The sequence below is a fragment of the Mya arenaria genome, chromosome 6 (assembly GCF_026914265.1).
Source record: "Mya arenaria isolate MELC-2E11 chromosome 6, ASM2691426v1".
NCBI lineage: Eukaryota > Metazoa > Mollusca > Bivalvia > Myida > Myidae > Mya > Mya arenaria.
In genome coordinates this window covers 50,548,162-50,567,779 of record NC_069127.1, presented here as the reverse complement: position 1 = coordinate 50,567,779, position 19,618 = coordinate 50,548,162, and the positions used below count along the sequence as shown (strand labels likewise).

Below are 19,618 nucleotides of genomic sequence, written 5' to 3'. Positions count from 1 at the left end.
AGTGTTTCTGTCTTATGCTCTTAATACATTGCTTAGTGCACGTTTTAACTGAAAAACATTTTCAGTGCGCAAAGAAAGGTGATGTTGAAGGAATTAAGAAAGTATTGAACTCCAATAACGAAGACGATGCGGAGACTGATGCAGAATCGGATTCCGATAAAGTTGACGTTAACTTTCAAGACCAAAACGGTTTGACGGCTCTCCATTATGCAGCAAGGGAATATCACCATGCAGCCGTCCAACTTTTGTTGGAAAACAAAGCAGGTACGCTTTTATTCTAGCTTCCCTATGGTACGTTTTCCGTCCGTAACCTTTTATGAAATATTTTAAAGCTTATCGTTAGTTGCTCTACAAAACGATTGCACTGCTGGTAAATATTTTGTTTGCATTTGTTTAATGAAAATATGATAAAAAGCCATTTTCTGACATAGAATATATTTAATTAACAGAAGTCAACATGAAATCTGGAAGCCATTTGACTTCGCTTATGTATGCTTGCAAGAATGAACCTATGTCTTATACTGATCATCAACGTCTTCTAAGTGTAAGTTATCTACGATTTATATCAAAATTACAATCAAGACAACCAGTTAAGATTTGCTAAGGATTTCGGCTATTGAATGTGTAAAAATATGAATTTATGGACAAGTATTAAACGTAGCGTTATTATTATTTGATATTTGTGAGTTTCATATACCTTGCTGATTTACATACTTGAAGAAAATCTTCAATTTCGGACTTCATTGAAATAAAAAATAATCAAGGAAATTATGTTATACAGTAAAAGTCTCACCTATACTTGCTCGAATACAGGAAAATGTCGGTTCTTTTTTGTTAATGCAACACAATGTAGGAGTTCCATACTAAAACCATTCTCATTTGGCCTTCACCTGGAATACAGTATCATGTCGGACCTATACTGTAATTGGCTATTACTTAAATCCGAACCGCCATGCTTCCTTACCGTAAACTGAACTTATCCCCTTTAAGTATTCATTTACTGCAATAAATATATTATGTTCGTTGCAAACATATTCTGCATGCAAGCATTTTAGCATGCAACTGAACTAATCGTCATTACCTTTCAAGTCGTCTGACATACTTGACACATATTGACGAATGTATCGCCAAACATTGTTTTAGATGTGTTATATATTTATTAAGGACCCATCGTTTATAAAGTATATCTGTGTGTGTGCTCCCCTTGTACCAATTTTATAAGCATAAAAACGAACACATGCATTTGTTTTGTTATATAAAATTGTATACAAACAAAATTAATGCATGAATTGATTTTCCTGTTTCAATTTCATGGATCAAGTTTCTACCGTAAAAGAGCTGTTGTCTCACGGGGCAAGCCTAAATGATACGGATCAAGATGATTTTAATGCGCTTCACCACTGTGCCCTTCGTGGACCATTGGAGATATGCCAACTTCTGATTGAAAAAATAAATAAAAGTAACATAATAAATGTAGGTTATTTTCAAATTCATGGAACTTTTTTCGCGTTGTATATGCGTATCAACTGAAGTTAAACACTAGTTTAAAAAACAAATACTAATAAGGCTTATAAATGTTAATAATTTGTTATGGACGTTCATGTTTAAGTCTTCTTTCAGGCGAGAACCAAGCAGGGTTGGACTCCGCTTCATATAGGACATTGACGAACAAGGCAAAAACAGAAAAGATATGGTTGAATTTTTTCTTCAAAACAATGCAGAATTGGATGATATAGATGGAAATAAGCGCACCCCTCTTCACATTGCTGCAATTAAGGGCAACGTCGAGGCAGCGAAACTGCTGTTGACCTCTAAGGTTCGATAGCACTGTTCATATTATAATACATTTGATATTAAAATAGGATAATGCCATCTGCTTAAAGAGAGATAAAAACAAAAACAATACGATTTCTCCTTCTTTCTAAAAGATCTTTTTATTGGCTTCGTAAGACTCAGATAAGTAAGTGTGTTGGTATTCCTCTTTATTATAGTTTGTAAGAACAACAATACATTCCATCTGATCTTGTACGCTTCACAGGTTAACGCAGGTTACTTCTTATATATATATATATATATATATATATATATATATATATATATATATATACTACTAAATAACAGAGAATATTTTTAAAGTTCTACAGAAAACAAAGAGCCCGAAATATGATGTCAGCCCGAATGATGCCTTCATTTTCTGCAAACAAATGATCATTATACTTGAATGTAATAATAACTGATGAATTATAATTAATATATGAATTAATAAAAAAAACCTAATAATGCTATTTTTATTAAAGATCTTCTTGTATGTTTGTAGAAAAATGGTGTAGATTGCGAAGACGGAGATGGAAACACGCCGCTTATGCTTGCATCCAAATATGGGAATGAAGAACTAATAGATTTTCTGATCGACAAATATAGTGAATTTATATTTATAATTGAACTGTTCAAAAAGAAATAAATATGTTTAAGCATTTCATTTCAAATTATCTATCTTTTAATAGTTATTGACGCACAGTCTGGTTTTTTGTTACGTCTTGGCTCTGCTTTTTGATCAAATAAAAAAAATGACTGCCATGTCAATAATCTATAATATTATTTTGATCGCATGTACAAACGAAATGTTGTTCGTTTCATATGTACATGTTTAAAAAGTGACTAGTGTTAATGTTCAGTTAAAAGCCAATTATAGCTTTCTTCAACTAAAATCAGTTTGCTTTCTTGCAGAATGCAATATAAATTATCAGAATGAAGATGGAATGACCGCACTTCACTATGCTGCTCTGTATGGGAAGGAAAATGCTGTTAAAAAGCTTCTTCAACATGACGCAATCAATTTGAACAACACATTAAAGAAAAGTGCATTTCATTTGGCATGTGAAAACAACAATATAAAATGCGCGAAAAAACTTCGATTAGGGTATGTGTTGTTGTTTTGTTTTTTTGACTGTTTAAGACAAGCATATTTTGTTAACAACAATATTCTGGGAAATGTAGGCACATGTTTGCTTGAGTTAATCAGTTTAAGACGCTATCATAAGCATCTCATTAATTAACAGGCGTAAAGGGAACTTGACCTCGCCTTGTCTCTTGTCGGAGGCTGTTTGTCAGAGGAGATCAGAGTATTCCATTCGATTTTAGAACTATTTGTTTTTAAATTATTGATGAAATTTAATCCCCTAATGGGTCAATAAAATAGTTGAATGCCAATCAGCGTTGTGTTGATGCTTCTGAATGTCCTAATATATTTATTGATTTTTTATCAAAAGTAATGTTTTGAAATATTAAGCGTTTCATATGAGAAAATGTTCGTTTATTGAAAAATATCTAAAGAGTTCATTTCGGTACATTTGTGTTAATTTTCAAATTTGAGTAAAATTTGATGCATGATCGTTTGAAACCATATACTGATAATCCTGATAAGTCCGTTTCACTGACCGTTCCAATATAGTATTCACATCATTTAGTGACAAAATAGTTATTTCCTTTATTCTGAAAGCGTGATTTATTTATTAATGCATATTCAGAAAACAAGATGCAGACATGGGTCTTCAATGCATACGCGGATCTACGCCGGTGCTAGCTCATATAATATAATTTCATCCTTTTTTGGTCATATTGGTATGTTAATTATGATATGGAATCCTGATTATGCTGTTTTTTTTTCTTTTCTAGGAAGTGTGCAAAAGATACACCGGATGAAAACGGATTTACTCCATTCATGCACGCAGTCGCTAAAGGTTTCGCTGAAATTGTACAAGACTTGATGAACTCTGGTGACATTGATCCATGTGTAAAGCTTGCAGATGGAAGGAATGTGTTACACATTGTTGCCGAAAGAAACAAATTAGCCGTTCTTAAGGTAGAGTATGTTTGCATAATTCTAATGGTATTTTTAAGATGAATACATCTGAGGTTCTAGAATGTGGTAGAAATACGTCACATAAAGCAAAATAGTTTGTGAACCACATTATTCAAATTATCGGCACCTGATAAAATACAAAACCTCTTTCCTGTTTTACTCCTTAAACTTTTATAGCTTATGTCTTAAAATATGGCTGCTACATATGGATAATTGATTGAATACGACTCATCGACTAATAACATGTTTATAAACAATGTAATTCGATTGAAACTCATTTTGCTTTCAGATTCTATTAGACAAACAATCCAATGACCTTGCAGTAAAGAGGGAAAAGACTGGCCTGATGTCTTCTATAAACGAAATTCAGAAGTTACTGAAAGCTACGGATAACAACAAAATGACCCCCCTGCACACAGCCAGTCAATTTGGAAACGTAAAAGTTTTTGAAGTAAGAAACAATTTATGTTATTTTATGATAATTGAAAGTTTACTTACATCAATTGCATTTTTGGAACGTATTAGACATGCAACTACGTCCCTTTTATACTCAAAACAGGCCTAAAAAATAATCGTGTGGTTCGGGTCACCCGACTCTATCTGGAAAATACCCCCGACCCTTCTGTTTTTGGTGGGACTTGCGAAAAAAAATCTCCATTTTGTGCCCGGTACGGAACTGTACGGTACTGTACGGGCGTTATGCTCGACGCGTCGCAAAGAAAATGAGTTGTGCGAATCGCTACAGCAAAAAAAAATTGTACGAATCGCTTCACAACAAAATCATGGCGACAAATTTCCCAGTAATAAACATCGTAAAAACGACGTGTGGTCGCCATAACACTCCAGAACGTCGGGTGTTTTAGCTCATAAGACACATGTTACTATAAATAGTAACATTTTACTATAGAAATTCGTTGCCGCAATAATGATTATCGTCTCCGCCCGTGAGATTATCACGGCACGTCAGGGCGATTATGGCATAATTGCCTGACGAAGACAAAAACGTGCACACTGACGTCATTTTCGCGAAAATAAAATGGACGCCGTATACTCTGTAGGCAAACATTTAAACATTAAAAGCTTTAAAGGGATTTAAATGGAATTATGGGTGCAATAATAGTGAAATCAGTTTTACCAATAATGACACTTTCCGTGTTTCTGTAACGAGTACTACCTGAAACCGTACCGGATGTTTACATTCGGTAAAGGTCATAATGCAGTGAGACAAGGAAATGTTTTGTTGAAACGTTTTGTTTTACTTTATTCGCTGAGAAATGTTAATTTTTCCAGCGAAATGGCTAGGGTCATTCAAACTGAGATTCTTATGAAACGGCTCCTAGGCTTGATCGACCCTAGCTGTGCTCACCTATTAAAATGAACATCACAATCAGCCGATGTAAAACAGGAAATATTTGAAGAATGGAAAAATTGCAGGCTTATTCTGAATACACGTACGAAAAGGTTTGCTATTTTGAATTCCAGTCACTAGGTATTTTTCGCAGCTAATGCCATTCTAAAACCATTTTGTTATATCTCAGTTTTAAGACTTTCAGACTAGATGCTAATTATATGACATATCCTTCATTATTCCGCAAAATCATGTTTTTAAATCCATTTGAAATAATTGAGAAATGACAAAACATATTTATTATACAGGATAATACATGGTTGACCATGGCTTATGGTTGATAATTGCCCCAGTGAAAATTATTCCCTTACACTGGGGCAATTATCAACCAAAAGCCATGGTCAACCATGTATTATTCTATAAATAACACCCATGATGAGTTTCAAACATGTACAGAAAATGTTTTTGTGGGAGCCGGGGTCTATAACCGAGATTGACATGTCAACATCCGACAATGGGCCATATGGACCCGTTTGTATGAAGAATAGATGAACGACATTCCTGTCGTACAGTTCATCGGGAAATTTTCCGACTTTTCGTTCTTCAGAGTAAGGTATATACAATGGAACAAAATGTCTCTGGATAATAGTACAAGTTTTCACAAACATAAGATTGAATGCCGTCTTTTTTTAATATACCACCCAACACTGCAGGACAAGGCATGACCCTTTTCACTTGTCATGTTTTTATTCAATGATGCTATCATAAAAAAATAGTTTAAATACAATAGCTGCAGGGCAAACATACTACTAGTACAGAAAGGAAATATAAAATCCTATGAGTTCTGACACAGGCTGGTGCCTGACAAAACTGTGACTTTATTTTAAACTGGGACTGTAATCTGGGTATGTTGCCATTTGTACAATTTATAAAATATTCCTAACTTTCCTTCTTGGAGAATAGCAGAGACATGTTTTTGAGATGCTGAAGCAGGTCAGTATTGTCACATTTAATTATCAATATGTTTTGCTTTCGGAAGGTGTGTAACGATTGACAATAAAACTCGGCTAGCTCAGTTGGGAGAGCGCCGGTCTATCAATCCAAGGGATAGTTTATCCAGGAAAATCATAGTTACCGAATGTTTCGCCCCGCAATGTCCTAATATAACCGTAATATAGTTGAAAAAGAACAACAACAAAGAAAACAAACCTGTACCAAACTAAAAAAAAATCCCTACCTACCCTACCTATTATTTGAGGTCATGTTACCCTAACCACACAATTTTTTTTTTAGGCCTTACCCATAACATTATAAATATAATTTTTGCAGTTTCTCCTAAAATATGGTGCGAAACCTATTGCCCTAGACTCGGAAAAGAAAACACCCCTGCATATCGCAAGTGAAAAAGGATTTACAAGGCAAGTTCACTTTTTATCAATAAACTTTATTTACATTTGTATTTCTATCATTTAGATCTATTTAGGCGTTGTTAGTCAAATATGACCTATGGAGTTAGATAGTAGTTCAATAATCTCTGAGTAATTTGTATGAACACAATAAATCTAAGCAAATATTACTGAGTATTTCTAAAGGTCCGCAGAACATAGACCGATTCAAGGCGCAATACTTTTAAACGAAACCATTATTATGTAAAACGTTAAAACTAAAGGCTATTTTTTATGAATAAAATTTATTGTGAACCAATGAGAATGTAGTTTAATTAAATTGCTTTCTATGCATCAACCCGCTTTTTAGGCAAACAATAACCCGACAGTTCCACACTTAGTGAACAGTTGTTTAGGATTCGTTTGTTATTACATATCAGAGAACAAATGTTCTGTTTTGCGAAATCTTTAGTAGTAAATACTAGCTTTAACTACTGTAGAACGCATTCATGCTTTAAAAATGATTTGTTTAACATTGTTTGCGTTGATAATAATTGAGAAGGTTAACTGTCAACGACAGATAGCATCGTGTTTTTTTTTCATTTGCTTGATAAATGCATCACAATGCTCTCAAGGAAAAATAAGTTCATGAGACACATATTAAATTGCAGTATAATAGAAAACATGGTGACGAAAAACCGTGATCTTCTGTACGAGAAAGACGAGAAGGGTGACACTGTGTATCATTTAGCGGCAAGGGAAGGACACGATAGATTGCTCGATGTCCTACTGCGGGAGGATAAAGAAAACAAAATAAGGTAATCAGCAAACAATGGCTTTTGGAAACGTAAGTCTAAATGGACATATAATCTTTAGGCTTTCAATTTCACGCTCAGTTTATAATTGATTGTATTATCCAATTCATTTGATAAGTAAAAACAATATTATTGATTACACAACGTTTTTAGTAAAAGTCCCGAAAGCGAGAATAATGACGGGTGTACGCCGCTTTGGGTTGCGGCCGACTCTGGACATCTGAAATGCGTCGAGCATTTGTCTACTCGAACCGTTTTAATTGAAAAAGTGAACAAAAGCAAGGTAAGACCATTTTGCAATTGATCATTTTCATTTTTTGTTTTGATCGGCTTAGTCTTTCTTCAACATTCCAGTTGTTTGCGAGTGTTTCTTTATTAAATCTTTAAAATTCAATATGTCGTATAAGGATGGATTTTGTGTTTTCCATTTAAGGCAACCCTTACGATCCATCAATCCTATGTCAATTGTTATTAGTTTTTGTTAATTAATTATGCTTTGCTTTTACTTTTGATGCAAACATGATAGAATTGAAAAGATGTGCTATCATCTTTTCTGCTGCTGCCGTAGGTTTAAGATACATGTAAAGAGTCTTTGACCTATTCACGATAAGAACATTCAGAATTCCTAATTTGACAAATTAACCATGGCAATTTCAGTTCTATTTTTAAATTTTCTAATACATTAGAGCTTAATTCTTCATTCGAAAATATTTCGGGCTTGAATGTGCAATGTTTCTGATAAACAAACTAAGGAATATGAAGGCTCAGTTACGTCCTTCGTTATTAAACTATTCAAATCTTTAAACCATAAACCGTCTAGACATTGGGGTTTATGGCGCTTTGTTGCAAACGGCTATAATGAATAACATATAAGCTACTTAATTTGCCCTTAGCAAAGACAAACACATTTTAGGAGGTGTTTAAGGATAATTTATATAATAATGTTAACGTCTAAAAATCAATAAGTTGTAATATTGGATTTATATTTATTGTTGTTTCTCATCGTAGCCAACAAAAAGGATATGTTGACGCTCGGGAATAATTGATGAACATATTTTTTTCTTCTATTTTTACAGCTTACACCTCTGATGGTAGCCAGCCAAAAAGGACATGCTGATGTTGTGGAATACTTGATAAACAAAAATGCCAACGTTTCTGCATTGGACGAAAATGACCACAATTGCTTAGAAATCGCTATACGCAAACATCATGAGTGAGTCTTATAATATAATATATACTATAACATGTTATACCAAAATTATCAAATCGGAACCATTCGTTACCATGTAACAAACTTATACAACTTGACCAAATCGTTTAAGTAACAGCAAAAAAACTGAACAATAATTATCTGTTGTTGGAATTTTTTGTCGAACTACAATGATGTCTCGGGATCATATTAAAAAGTTACATACCAATCATTTTTTTATGATATTCTATTCTGAAGGGAAAATATCTTCAGCAAAGAAGTATTTCAGTCATTTTAAGTATACTTAAAGCCGTTTTTCGATAGCGTCTTTAAATACTAGACAGCATTTTACTTTTGTTTCGTTTAAAATAACAATTTTAATAGAATATTTAAAATTGCAGTGACAATCCGAGTATCATTTTCAATGTAAATGTCAATTGCATTTTGAAAAAAACAAACAATGACAGTTGTTCTTCTATCTAATTGCATTTATTAAATTTTAAAGTATTAATTACAAACTGAATCAGTGCTTTTCAATTATGTTCTTGTAGGTCTGTTGCAATGACAATTATTAAATCCGACCAGTGGGAGAAAGCCCTAAGAAATTACACAAATGACGACGATGGCATGGAATGTACGCCGTTAAGAAAACTGATTCGTCATATGCCAGGTATGCTCATGTTTTGAATTCTTTGAAAACCCTATCCCCTGTATAAAAGGTATTCTAATGATAATATAAATGAGAGGTGCAAGCCTTAAAACGTGAAGCGGTTTCATTTGAACAGATTGTGCAAAGGCAGTTTTGGATAATTGTATGTGTTCATCCGCGGAGAAAAAAAAAACATCGATGGAGAAGAAACAGATAAAGCAAAGATATCACCTGACAAACATGACGAGAAAGAAAAACGTACAAAATACTTGGCTCGATTCAACTTCGAGTTTATTGACGATCTATATTTCATCAAAGAATGGGAAGATCAAAAAGGTGTCCGAGAGCGGGGTAAGACATTAAGAGTTATTTTGTATTTTTCAACAATTCAGTATTTATTGTTGCTGTGATTCATGTAAATGTTTTGAGTGATGTGTCTAGTTATCTATTACTATTAACGGAGAACAATATAGATGGATGCATTTGTTTTAAATTAAATACATTATCAATTTTAACTTATTTGATTTTAATAAAAAAAAAGAACAACATATAATGTGTGTACAGAAACAACAGATTAGCCTTTACAAATGTTTTTTTCCTAAATAACAACATAATCACATTTACCCAAGTTTAAAAGCGCCATTATTTCGATAATATTTTTATCTGTCCATAATCATATCCTTTTATGTTTGGATCAAATTAATCAAACATGATAATGCATTGAAATTAAAGGCTCTGTTGAACAAATATTATGTTTCATTTTAATGCCATTTTGCTTGATTAATCAATATCATTTTTTCTGGTATCTATTATGGTTTTAAGTCGACGTACAAAACACTTTATTAACGAATTTTATAATGTTTTCCCACAGAGGAGAAGCCAACAAAGACACAGTACAGCTGTACGTATGCCAAATTTAACTTATAGTTGCTTATAATTTTATATAGATTAAAAATTCAGCTTTTAGTTTTTATATTGACTATTAAAACGCTTTAATATTATCAACTTACTATCAAAAACCGTACAGAAGAAACTTTTTTAGTCTAAGATGAATATGGAAAAACTTATCAAAATCGCTTAAAGGAATTATCCGGAAGCTAACAAAGCGGTGATCAGATACCACAGCATGCAAAAGTCCAATGAAAACTGTTCAGACCACAAAGCCGAAACAAATTTCAATTATCTAAAAAGTGACATACATTTATAACTAATAACACGAATATTTGACTCGTTAAATTATATGAGAAATGCAATACAGTTAATAAAATATATACCTTTGTGAATGTACCGTTTCCTTATTCTTTTTTTATTTTGTACTGCTTTATTCTTGCTTCTACCATTCATTGCATTCTGATCACATGACTTTTTGTGTTCAGATAAGAAGAAAAAGGATTCACCCGAGGCTTATGAAAATGATTCTGATAAATTCAAAGTTCAACATCCTATGATGATGATGGTAAGGTCTTTTAACGCCATTTTAGAGTTTATTGTGAAAAAATATTTAGCCTAGCCAAACCCTAGAATAAAAAAAAACCGCAAACATTTTCAAAAATACATAAATGTTTGACATCACTTAGGTCGAACTCTTGGTGCTCACTGGGCGGAATATATTACAATCTTACACTAATATAAATAATACTCCAGTATGTTTTGTATGTAGATGATTCAGCAAATCTGTTATAAAATGTGTGCAGAAAATAAACAGTTTGTGAGTAGCTTGCATTTTGGCATTAAACTTTCACTTCATTTCGACACAGCTGTGTTTAACTATGACTATGCTAGAGCGTAAAGAGTTACCCTTTTAAAAATAGTTATACAAAGAAATTACTTTCTACATCTCTTTGTAATTGCCGCTTCGATTTATGCGTGTTAAATTTGTTTCTATCGACTGACCGAGAAATTAAATATGTAAATTGCAAGTTACGCGGAATAAATTGATCTTGTTTTTCTTAAATCTAGAACCAAGATAACAAAAAGGTGTCGACCTTTTCCAAAATTTGCATGGGTTTCCGTCTGTAAAACGGTGAGCAGGTATCATTGTGCATTATGTTTAGAAATGAAAATGTTTTTGGCATAATATATGGCATTTTGTTATCAAGACACTCAATCTTACAATACCAGATTCAGTCATAAAGGCTGTTATTAAAAAAACAAAAATGAAATCTGCTGGGTCTAAAGATTTGTTCATGTTGGAAATTAACTGTTTAAGTAAGGATTGTTGACACAAGTTAGAATAGGAGAATCCACAATCTTTGGGTATGAGCAGGAATGTCCGAAGTGCGTGTGTGGTGTCAGAAGTCAAAATACTGTTGTTTTTCGGAAGATTTCATTCAATGAACATATGGTATCTATATAATATTATTAGATGTGATTTACATTCGCAACTGCCATGAGTAAAATTCGTTAATGGAAACTTTCTTCACATTTTGGAAGGAAGGTGCACGAAATGTTATGGAGACAACGGTTTTTTGTTTAAGACTTGGTTATTGAGTTGTAATGGCTATACTTTTTACTTTTACTCTTTCATATGAGAAGAGAGACACTTTAAAAGCAACATTGAAATGCAATAAGGTATAAAAAGGCGTAACATTGCATATAAATATTGTTGAAATTGGCGTGTTTGGTAATCGAAGACGTTGGTGCAGACTTCTTGTTGTGTATATTTGCCATTGTTCTCCAGAAGACAGAGCACTGAAAGTGCTGAGAGACTGAGATGAATGTTGTCGAGACTGATTTCAATAATGCAAAGCATTGAAGAGGTGATTGCGAAATGAAATTATGAGTTCGTGTATTATATCGTTACGAAAAACCTCATAGAGACCATAAGACTGTGGATTCTGCAACTATCAATGATATGTAGCAAACAATATGTGGTATGTGAGTACATAACGATGGATGCATGGTACATGTGTATACGGTTTTGCAACTAAAATTCCCGGGTCAAACTATTACGACTCCTCTACACAAAGTAAAATGATAAAGGGGAGTCGTGACTAGAGAGTATATATATTATGACCCATGGTTACCTTTCCTAAGGAATAATGACCGTCGGGTCATTATTCTATGAGCGTCCACATACTTCCTTTCACTTGTGGAGTTCTCCAAGTTTATTATTACATTTTAAACGCTTTATAAACATTTACCCATGGTACTTTATATGAACAGTTATATGACCAACTACAGAAACAAGTCCAGAAGTAGAAAGTTTATACATAAAGCCGTGCAATCGCACAGGGAGAGCGCAAAATAAGAACAAACATACACAAACCACAAATATGTAACAAACTCCACAAACAACACACTACATACATATAATATATAAAACTAGAAACCAAAATTATTACTTTATGTGATGTATTATTATTACATGGGTTTTTTATTTATGATATATTCAAAAATATGTAATAAATTCATAATGATATAATAAAAGTTATCTATAAATATTTATAAATGTGAAGTTTTACAAAACAAATACTCATTATACCGAAATTATGTTATATATCTACATTTCAGTCTGAAGCCGGACAGTTGAATCTACTCGTCCATCCAGTGGTAAAGGGCCTGCGTCAGCATAAATGGGACAAATTCGCAAGAAGTTTTTACTACGTCTTCTTCGTCGTTTATGCGGTTTACTTATCGTTCTTGACCGCATACGTTGTAATGACACCACCCCCATTCGCAATGTATGTTCTTTTACGAAAGTCATAAATGTTGTGAAGTCATATGTAGTTTTTGAAAAAATAATTATATCAATATCTCTCAACTCGTATAAAGATAAATGAGGAGACACGTCCTCGGAGACCTACATAGAAATATCGCGGTTAAAAAACCCCGTTGTGTTCCCGGTTGAGGCGACTAGTTTTTCACTGCTGATGCATTCCAAATGTCAACAAAGACATAGATAACACTTACTGTGCACAACTTCTGGTAACGTAGCGGTTCTTAGATCAATAGGCGTGTATCACATATGCTTTCAATTTGATACCAATATTTGCCAATTCTTATGATAGCGAAATATATCTATGCTTTCTGCATTATATTCGTTGTTATATACATGTTAACTTCATGGACAAACCAAATCATTAACAGAGATTCTGTGTAACGGTTCGTTGATTGAAACCCCAAAGACAACATACAAGAGACATGAAAAATGTGTGTGCTCTTATTTGTAGAAACCAATCAACCTGTGGCGACTATTATGACACTGGATACAGAAGGCCAGTTTCATTACACGTGGTCAAAACGTTTCTGTACGTTTTCACAAGTCTCAACGTCTTCAAAGAGGTTTGTTGTTGGACTTTAGGGTTCTTTATAGGCACTTGTACACACGCAAACATAAAATCGTTGGTGTTTCATCTTTTCAAAATATAGGAAGCCTTTATTTGGGGAAACGTGCGATTGTGTGCCTTAGCATTAATTTGATTTTGTTTGTGTTTCTTTGAAGTTCATGGAATAATACTAAGATTGCGTAAGATACATAACAAGAGCATATATTACATGTTTTTAAACAAACTTTGAAGTCAAACGCATGACGTCATATCAAAGGTTCATTATTGAAATTGCACGCATGATAGACGTAATAATTTTGAAACATAAACAAAGAAATACTTTTAACGGTTTATTCATTTCAATACCGCAAAACAATCGGGTTGTTTAACATTATGATTGCAGTCGCAATCAGTAGGTAACATACAACGTGGTTTTTATGGTAACAACATTGAAGTATTTGTCATTAATCGCCAATGACAATCTTTTAAATAAAAAAGTTCGGAAGAAATTAAATCACATCGACAAATTCCTTTTTTCAAGTTTTTAAAAAAATTGTATAACGATTGTTACATTGGAAATAATTATATCAGAAAGCCCGAAAACGTGCTATGCGGTTATCACGATACTTTGTTCAGAGGGTGTGCTATACTACTCGCCCTAGCGTCGGCGTCGGCGTCCGGTTAAAGTTTTAGGGCAAGTTGGGATTTTCACTTATAAGTTCAATACACTACATTCAATTGACTTAATACTTCACACAGTTGTTCAGGGCCATCACATGATGAGGTTAGATAACTCCATATTATTCTTTACACAGAGTATGGCCCCTGATTGACTTAGGTTAAAGTTTTAGGGCAGGTTAAAGTTAAAACTCCAATACCATTCATTCAATTGACTTAATACTTCACAGATGTTCAGAACCATCACATAATGAGGTTAGATAACTCCATTATCTTTTATACAAATTATGGCCCCTGATTGACTATGGAACTTAGGTTAAAGTTTTAGGGCAGGTTGGGATATTGTTTAATAACTTCTATACCCTTCATTCAATTGACTTAATACTTCACACACTTGTTCTGGACCATCACCCAATGAGGTTACATAACTCCATATCCTTAATACACGTTATGGCCCCTGATTGACTTAGGTTAAAGTTTTAGGCAAGTAAAAGTTAAGGGCAAGTTGGGATTTTAATAAAAAAACTTTTATACCGTTCATTAAATGCACTTAATAAAATTCAAAATTATTTACGACCATCTTACAGTAAGACATAACTCCGTTTTAAGCCTAAATACAAATTATGGCCCTTGAAAACTTTTTTTTTTTTTTTTTTTTTTTATTTCCTTTGAAAGGCATATTTGTATATTTTAAACCACATTTTCATAATGGGAAATCAAGTTATTTGAATGACTTGCGTCATTGTTTGGGCGGGCTGGTGGGAGGGCAGCATCAAAGTCACCTTATGTATCGAATAATTTTAGTTAGGTTTGACATAAAGAGACCAAACTTGGTATTATTAAATCGTTATTGTATTCTAAGTCAAAGCGGCGTAGTCGAGCGCGCTGTCTTACGACGGATCTTGTTGTTGACTGTATTCAATCAATACTTAATCTATCTTAAAATAATAATAGCTTGATTTGACGATTTTTAAAACATATTTGAACTTTTATAACTTGAAGTGAGAAAAATGAAAACAAAAAAACTCATCTTAATCTTGTTGAGAATGATTTCATATCTGTTTTAAGTAAAGCTTATTTTCGATTAAGAAAAGAAGAAAATGCCTTTATTTTGAAAATGCCCGGAAACTGAGATTAACAGGTTAGCAATAATGCTGATTCTTAAAGATATGGTAAAACCGATGATTTTGAAATTTCAAAACAATAACAAGAACTGACTGAATTGCTACTTTTTAAATCGTTACATAAAATTACATAAATATACTGATTAATAGTTTAGATTAACCCCTTTTTGATTAAAATATAAATGGGTTTTTATCAATTCATTTAGAAATTTCGCAAAACTAACGACATGATAAAAACATTTCTGATAATTACACTTTCAATATATACATTTTGCATATAAACTTTGAATCAATTCATTGTATTGCATAAACATATACTTTTTAACGTTGCAATGAAAGCTTCTCTTATTGATAGTTTCCTTTGAATTTAATTCCCTATATATTAGAAGCTCTAGAACGATACTGTATTTGGCAACCATAGGTTGCTGTTTCATTCCTTTAGTAGTATCGATTTGTTAAAATCTTGAGACGATATAGATGTTATTACTTTGCAGCTTATACAAATAATTATGCGACGTTTGCAATATTTCAATTTCGTTAACGTGATGGAAATCATTATCTTCGTGACCAGTTTCTTATTTGTGATCGATTTTGACGGATGCCAATTCTTCACCAACTACAGATACGTACGTTTGCAGAGTATTTTCTCAGTAAAGTTTTTGAGAATGACCTAGTTACGTAGACCAAGTAACTCTACCTTACATTAAATAGACATGACTGTGTTTAAGTAGATTTTGTTATATGAGGACTACATGTGCATTGGTTACCACCACCGCCAAACTGTTGAAATTTTCCTATTTTCCTAACATAAATCAATACAAAAAAGATAAACTAAACAACTCGTCTGGTAATACCGAGAATAGCCACAGTGTGTATAGTAACAGACAAACTGTTTATTTGAACTTTCTAAGAATACACGCGCAACAGGGCGAAACTCCTTCGATTCTGTTTCGGTAAGGTGGCAAAAAGACACGAAAGTTAAGAGTATTCATACGGAATGCTTCGATCATCTGCGGGTATTTTTAAGATTAAGATTTTTGCACGGGTTTGACCTACTGCGTGTGTTTCAATATATTAGTTTTTTTACCATATGGTTCGATCTACCGGTTTGTTCAAGTCTAGGTATTGTGCACGATATAGTTCGATTTACTGCGGAACTGTTCAAGTCTTTTAAAGTTTTGATCGCTGTGGCTGGATCTTGTGTAAATCTGTCAATAACTTATATCAGGAAGAATGTATATTGCGAGGTATTAACGGGTTTATTTGAATTTTTTTCAAAACGCTATGACGGCAACATAAAAATTGATTTTGATATTGAAAATCCGGTTTATTTTCCATCTTTACGATTAGATACGTTGCAGCTCATCTAAATGTTTCCTATAGAACTTTTTGATACCGATAAAAACTCACACAGTGTCGAAAACAATCTTAAAAAAATCCATGAGTACTTCCCGATACTATGCAAAATACGAAGGAAGAGGCGAGTTATAACTCGTCGGTCCTCGTAGCATACGTTATAACAGATGAATAACCGGTTCTTACAAATCCGTTAACCTTCTTTAACTAATGACTATTTGATAACATTTCATTTTGTACCGTTTTTAGACTTTTCAATGGAATCTTGGCGCAATTTCCATTGTTCTTTCTTGGTTTGGAATTGTCATGTATCTGCAAAAATGGCCAGATATTGGAATTTATGTTGTTATGCTCAACAAGATATTGCGGACCTTAATGAAGTTCTTCATCATCTTCGTGCTTTTCATTGTTGGATTTGGTCTTGGTTTCTTTTGCTTACTTCAAAACCAGGTAAGACCCTTGATTTTATAAAAATAAGTACGACAGTGAAATGTGCATGGCTTTCCTATGAGTGAAATAGATGCAACGTTCTTAAATGGTGTTTGTATGCTGTGACATGATAGCAATAATTAAATGTTAAATATCATTTCAGTTTTTTCTTTAAAAAATAATCAACGCTCAGTACCAAACAGTCTAAATCAGATATTACTTGTCTTTTGGTAAACCTTATTTATTGCAATTTCAGACGCCATTTTCAACGGCGCCCAACGCAATTCTTCGCACATCCGTAATGATGATCGGCGAACTGGATTTTAACGATGTATTCCACGACCAGGTTGTCCATTACTGGATCACATATGCATTTTTCTGTATATTCCTGATTGTGATGACCATTGTAATAATGAACCTGATGATTGGTCTTGCAATTGATGACATCAAAGCGGTACAAGACCATGCAAAACTCAAAGGGATACAAATGAAGGCACGTTTATAGTTACAAATTTGATTTCATTTTACAACTTCACTACATATTCATAGCATAATGATGTTAAGTTTTCTGTAATAGCATAGCTTATCTTAACTCATATATCTTTAAGAGTTGTATTTAATGTGTCAGTGCTATCTTCTTTTATTCGTATTTATTCATACTGTTGACTATATTGTGCTCCAATTTAGGTGAAACTTGTTCTTGACGTCGAACGGCTTTTACTGAGTGTTTCAAAGATGCGTTGTTGTGGTAAATTGATCTGGCCACCAGGATGGTACATTGATGTTTACGTAAAATCGTTTAAAAGCGAAGAAGAAATTAACAAAGCCCTTTCAAAAAATGCAGAAAAGGTTAGGTTATTGTGAACATTTGCGTATGATTGAATGATGAAAAAACGTCATTACCTTGCATATGTTTGTAATCGATTATATGTTTTTAAACATAGGAAAGAAATAACACTGGGTAAACTGATGGGTCTACTAATATGTAATAAAACCAAAGACGAAGACACACTTAAATATGGTTTTTATTTTCTTTGATTGCTAAAATTGATACAATCCATTTAAATCTCTTAGGCTTGATTCTCGGTATCTTAAATGCTTAAATAAAGTTTTACGGACGCGAAAGATGATGAAGAAAGAAGGAATGCAAAGAAAGCATCAATATCGAAATCATTCGGTTCCACGAATTACATTTTTGTATAGAAAACAAATTGTTCGGTTGATACACGAGTTTCAAATATTCTGAAATTCTGAAAAAAGATTGTTCAACCTAAATAATTTGACTTAGATTATTCTTTGTTTCAGTATGAGAATCAAGTTGAAATAAACCAGAACAAGATGATTCATAAACAAAAAAATCTCAAGAAAGCAATGAAGACAATGAAAACAGAAATTGACAAACAAGGAGTAATACTGGAGGAAATTAAGAGAAAACTATTCGAAGAAACCAGCACTGGATAAAGATGTTAGTCAATTGCACTTTAAATCGCCTACTCCGAGGGATTATATAACTTTAAAAAAGTGACACCAATTTTTTTACCGTTTTGTTGGATAACAGACTAATATAAAAATATCTAACATGAAATTATACTTGAATTAGATTGATGCTTTATGCTTACAAAAGCTGTTAAGCATGCGTTGATTAAGAAGGAGTTTATTTCAAACGAATTACATCAGTTAAATTCTTGCTCCTTTCGATCAATAATTAAATGGGACGCACCTAAAAGCCAAATATTTAAGCACAAGGTTTAATGTCGACGAGATTTAATAACCATAATATCAGGAGTAGTGTTTGCTCCTTCAGATTAACAGCACACTGGGACACACAGAGACTGTAGGTCCATGCCTTACTGACACTTACAGACAAGTGAAACTACATCCTAAGATAGAAAACAAATATATTAAATGCCTTTTAAATGATTGAGATCAATATAAAAAAATTCATTGCACTCGTATGATTTTGTTTTTCTTATCCGAAATAAGATATTATTTTACTCTCGGAAGCAAAATGAGTAAAAAAAGGCAACGGATGTTTATCAACAAATTATAAATAAATAACAGCTAAAGCTTAATAGTAAAGCTGATAAACACTTATACAAGTTTACAAATGACAACTTGCTCTTAAAGGTGTTGGCATTTCGTCTATATACTTAGCTTTATTTTGTCTCCGCTTCGACTAAAAGGAAGACGTACTGTAATGGGTTTTCATTGTTCTTTTTCAACCATATTTTGCCGAAAAGAACTCAAGAACTACTTGACGGAATTTAATGAAACTTATTTGAAATGCTGTATTTACTAAACACGATTTACTGTATCGTTTTATCATTTCGCTGTTGTTTTTTATTTTCATACTATTTACCAATCAAAAAGAATTGCGGTGGATGTTGCAGATTATTTTGAATTGTTATTGATGTTGTGTGATTTTGTTATGTTTTATTGGTGGTAGTCATATAATTATTCACTTATTTTTCAGCATCATGTAGCACGTATATCAGAAAATTGTTTTAATAATGAA

At 32.9% G+C, this 19,618-nt stretch overlaps 1 protein-coding gene across 1 annotated transcript in view; it reads left to right on the top strand.

Annotated features, from left to right (window-relative positions):
• Nucleotides 1-12,895, top strand: part of LOC128237870 (ankyrin-3-like) — a 14,791-nt gene extending 1,896 nt beyond the window's left edge. The window contains exons 3-18 of the mRNA XM_052953450.1: nucleotides 66-264; nucleotides 450-544; nucleotides 1,658-1,816; nucleotides 2,318-2,420; nucleotides 2,728-2,920; nucleotides 3,676-3,862; nucleotides 4,152-4,313; nucleotides 6,540-6,628; nucleotides 7,267-7,413; nucleotides 7,564-7,693; nucleotides 8,487-8,623; nucleotides 9,151-9,269; nucleotides 9,385-9,599; nucleotides 10,120-10,149; nucleotides 10,625-10,704; nucleotides 12,762-12,895. Coding sequence (XP_052809410.1) covers nucleotides 66-264; nucleotides 450-544; nucleotides 1,658-1,816; nucleotides 2,318-2,420; nucleotides 2,728-2,920; nucleotides 3,676-3,862; nucleotides 4,152-4,313; nucleotides 6,540-6,628; nucleotides 7,267-7,413; nucleotides 7,564-7,693; nucleotides 8,487-8,623; nucleotides 9,151-9,269; nucleotides 9,385-9,599; nucleotides 10,120-10,149; nucleotides 10,625-10,696 — 2,037 coding nt within the window. The 3' untranslated portion in view covers nucleotides 10,697-10,704; nucleotides 12,762-12,895. The remainder of the gene's footprint in view (nucleotides 1-65; nucleotides 265-449; nucleotides 545-1,657; nucleotides 1,817-2,317; nucleotides 2,421-2,727; nucleotides 2,921-3,675; nucleotides 3,863-4,151; nucleotides 4,314-6,539; nucleotides 6,629-7,266; nucleotides 7,414-7,563; nucleotides 7,694-8,486; nucleotides 8,624-9,150; nucleotides 9,270-9,384; nucleotides 9,600-10,119; nucleotides 10,150-10,624; nucleotides 10,705-12,761) is intronic.
• The last annotated feature ends 6,723 nt before the right edge of the window (nucleotides 12,896-19,618 follow it).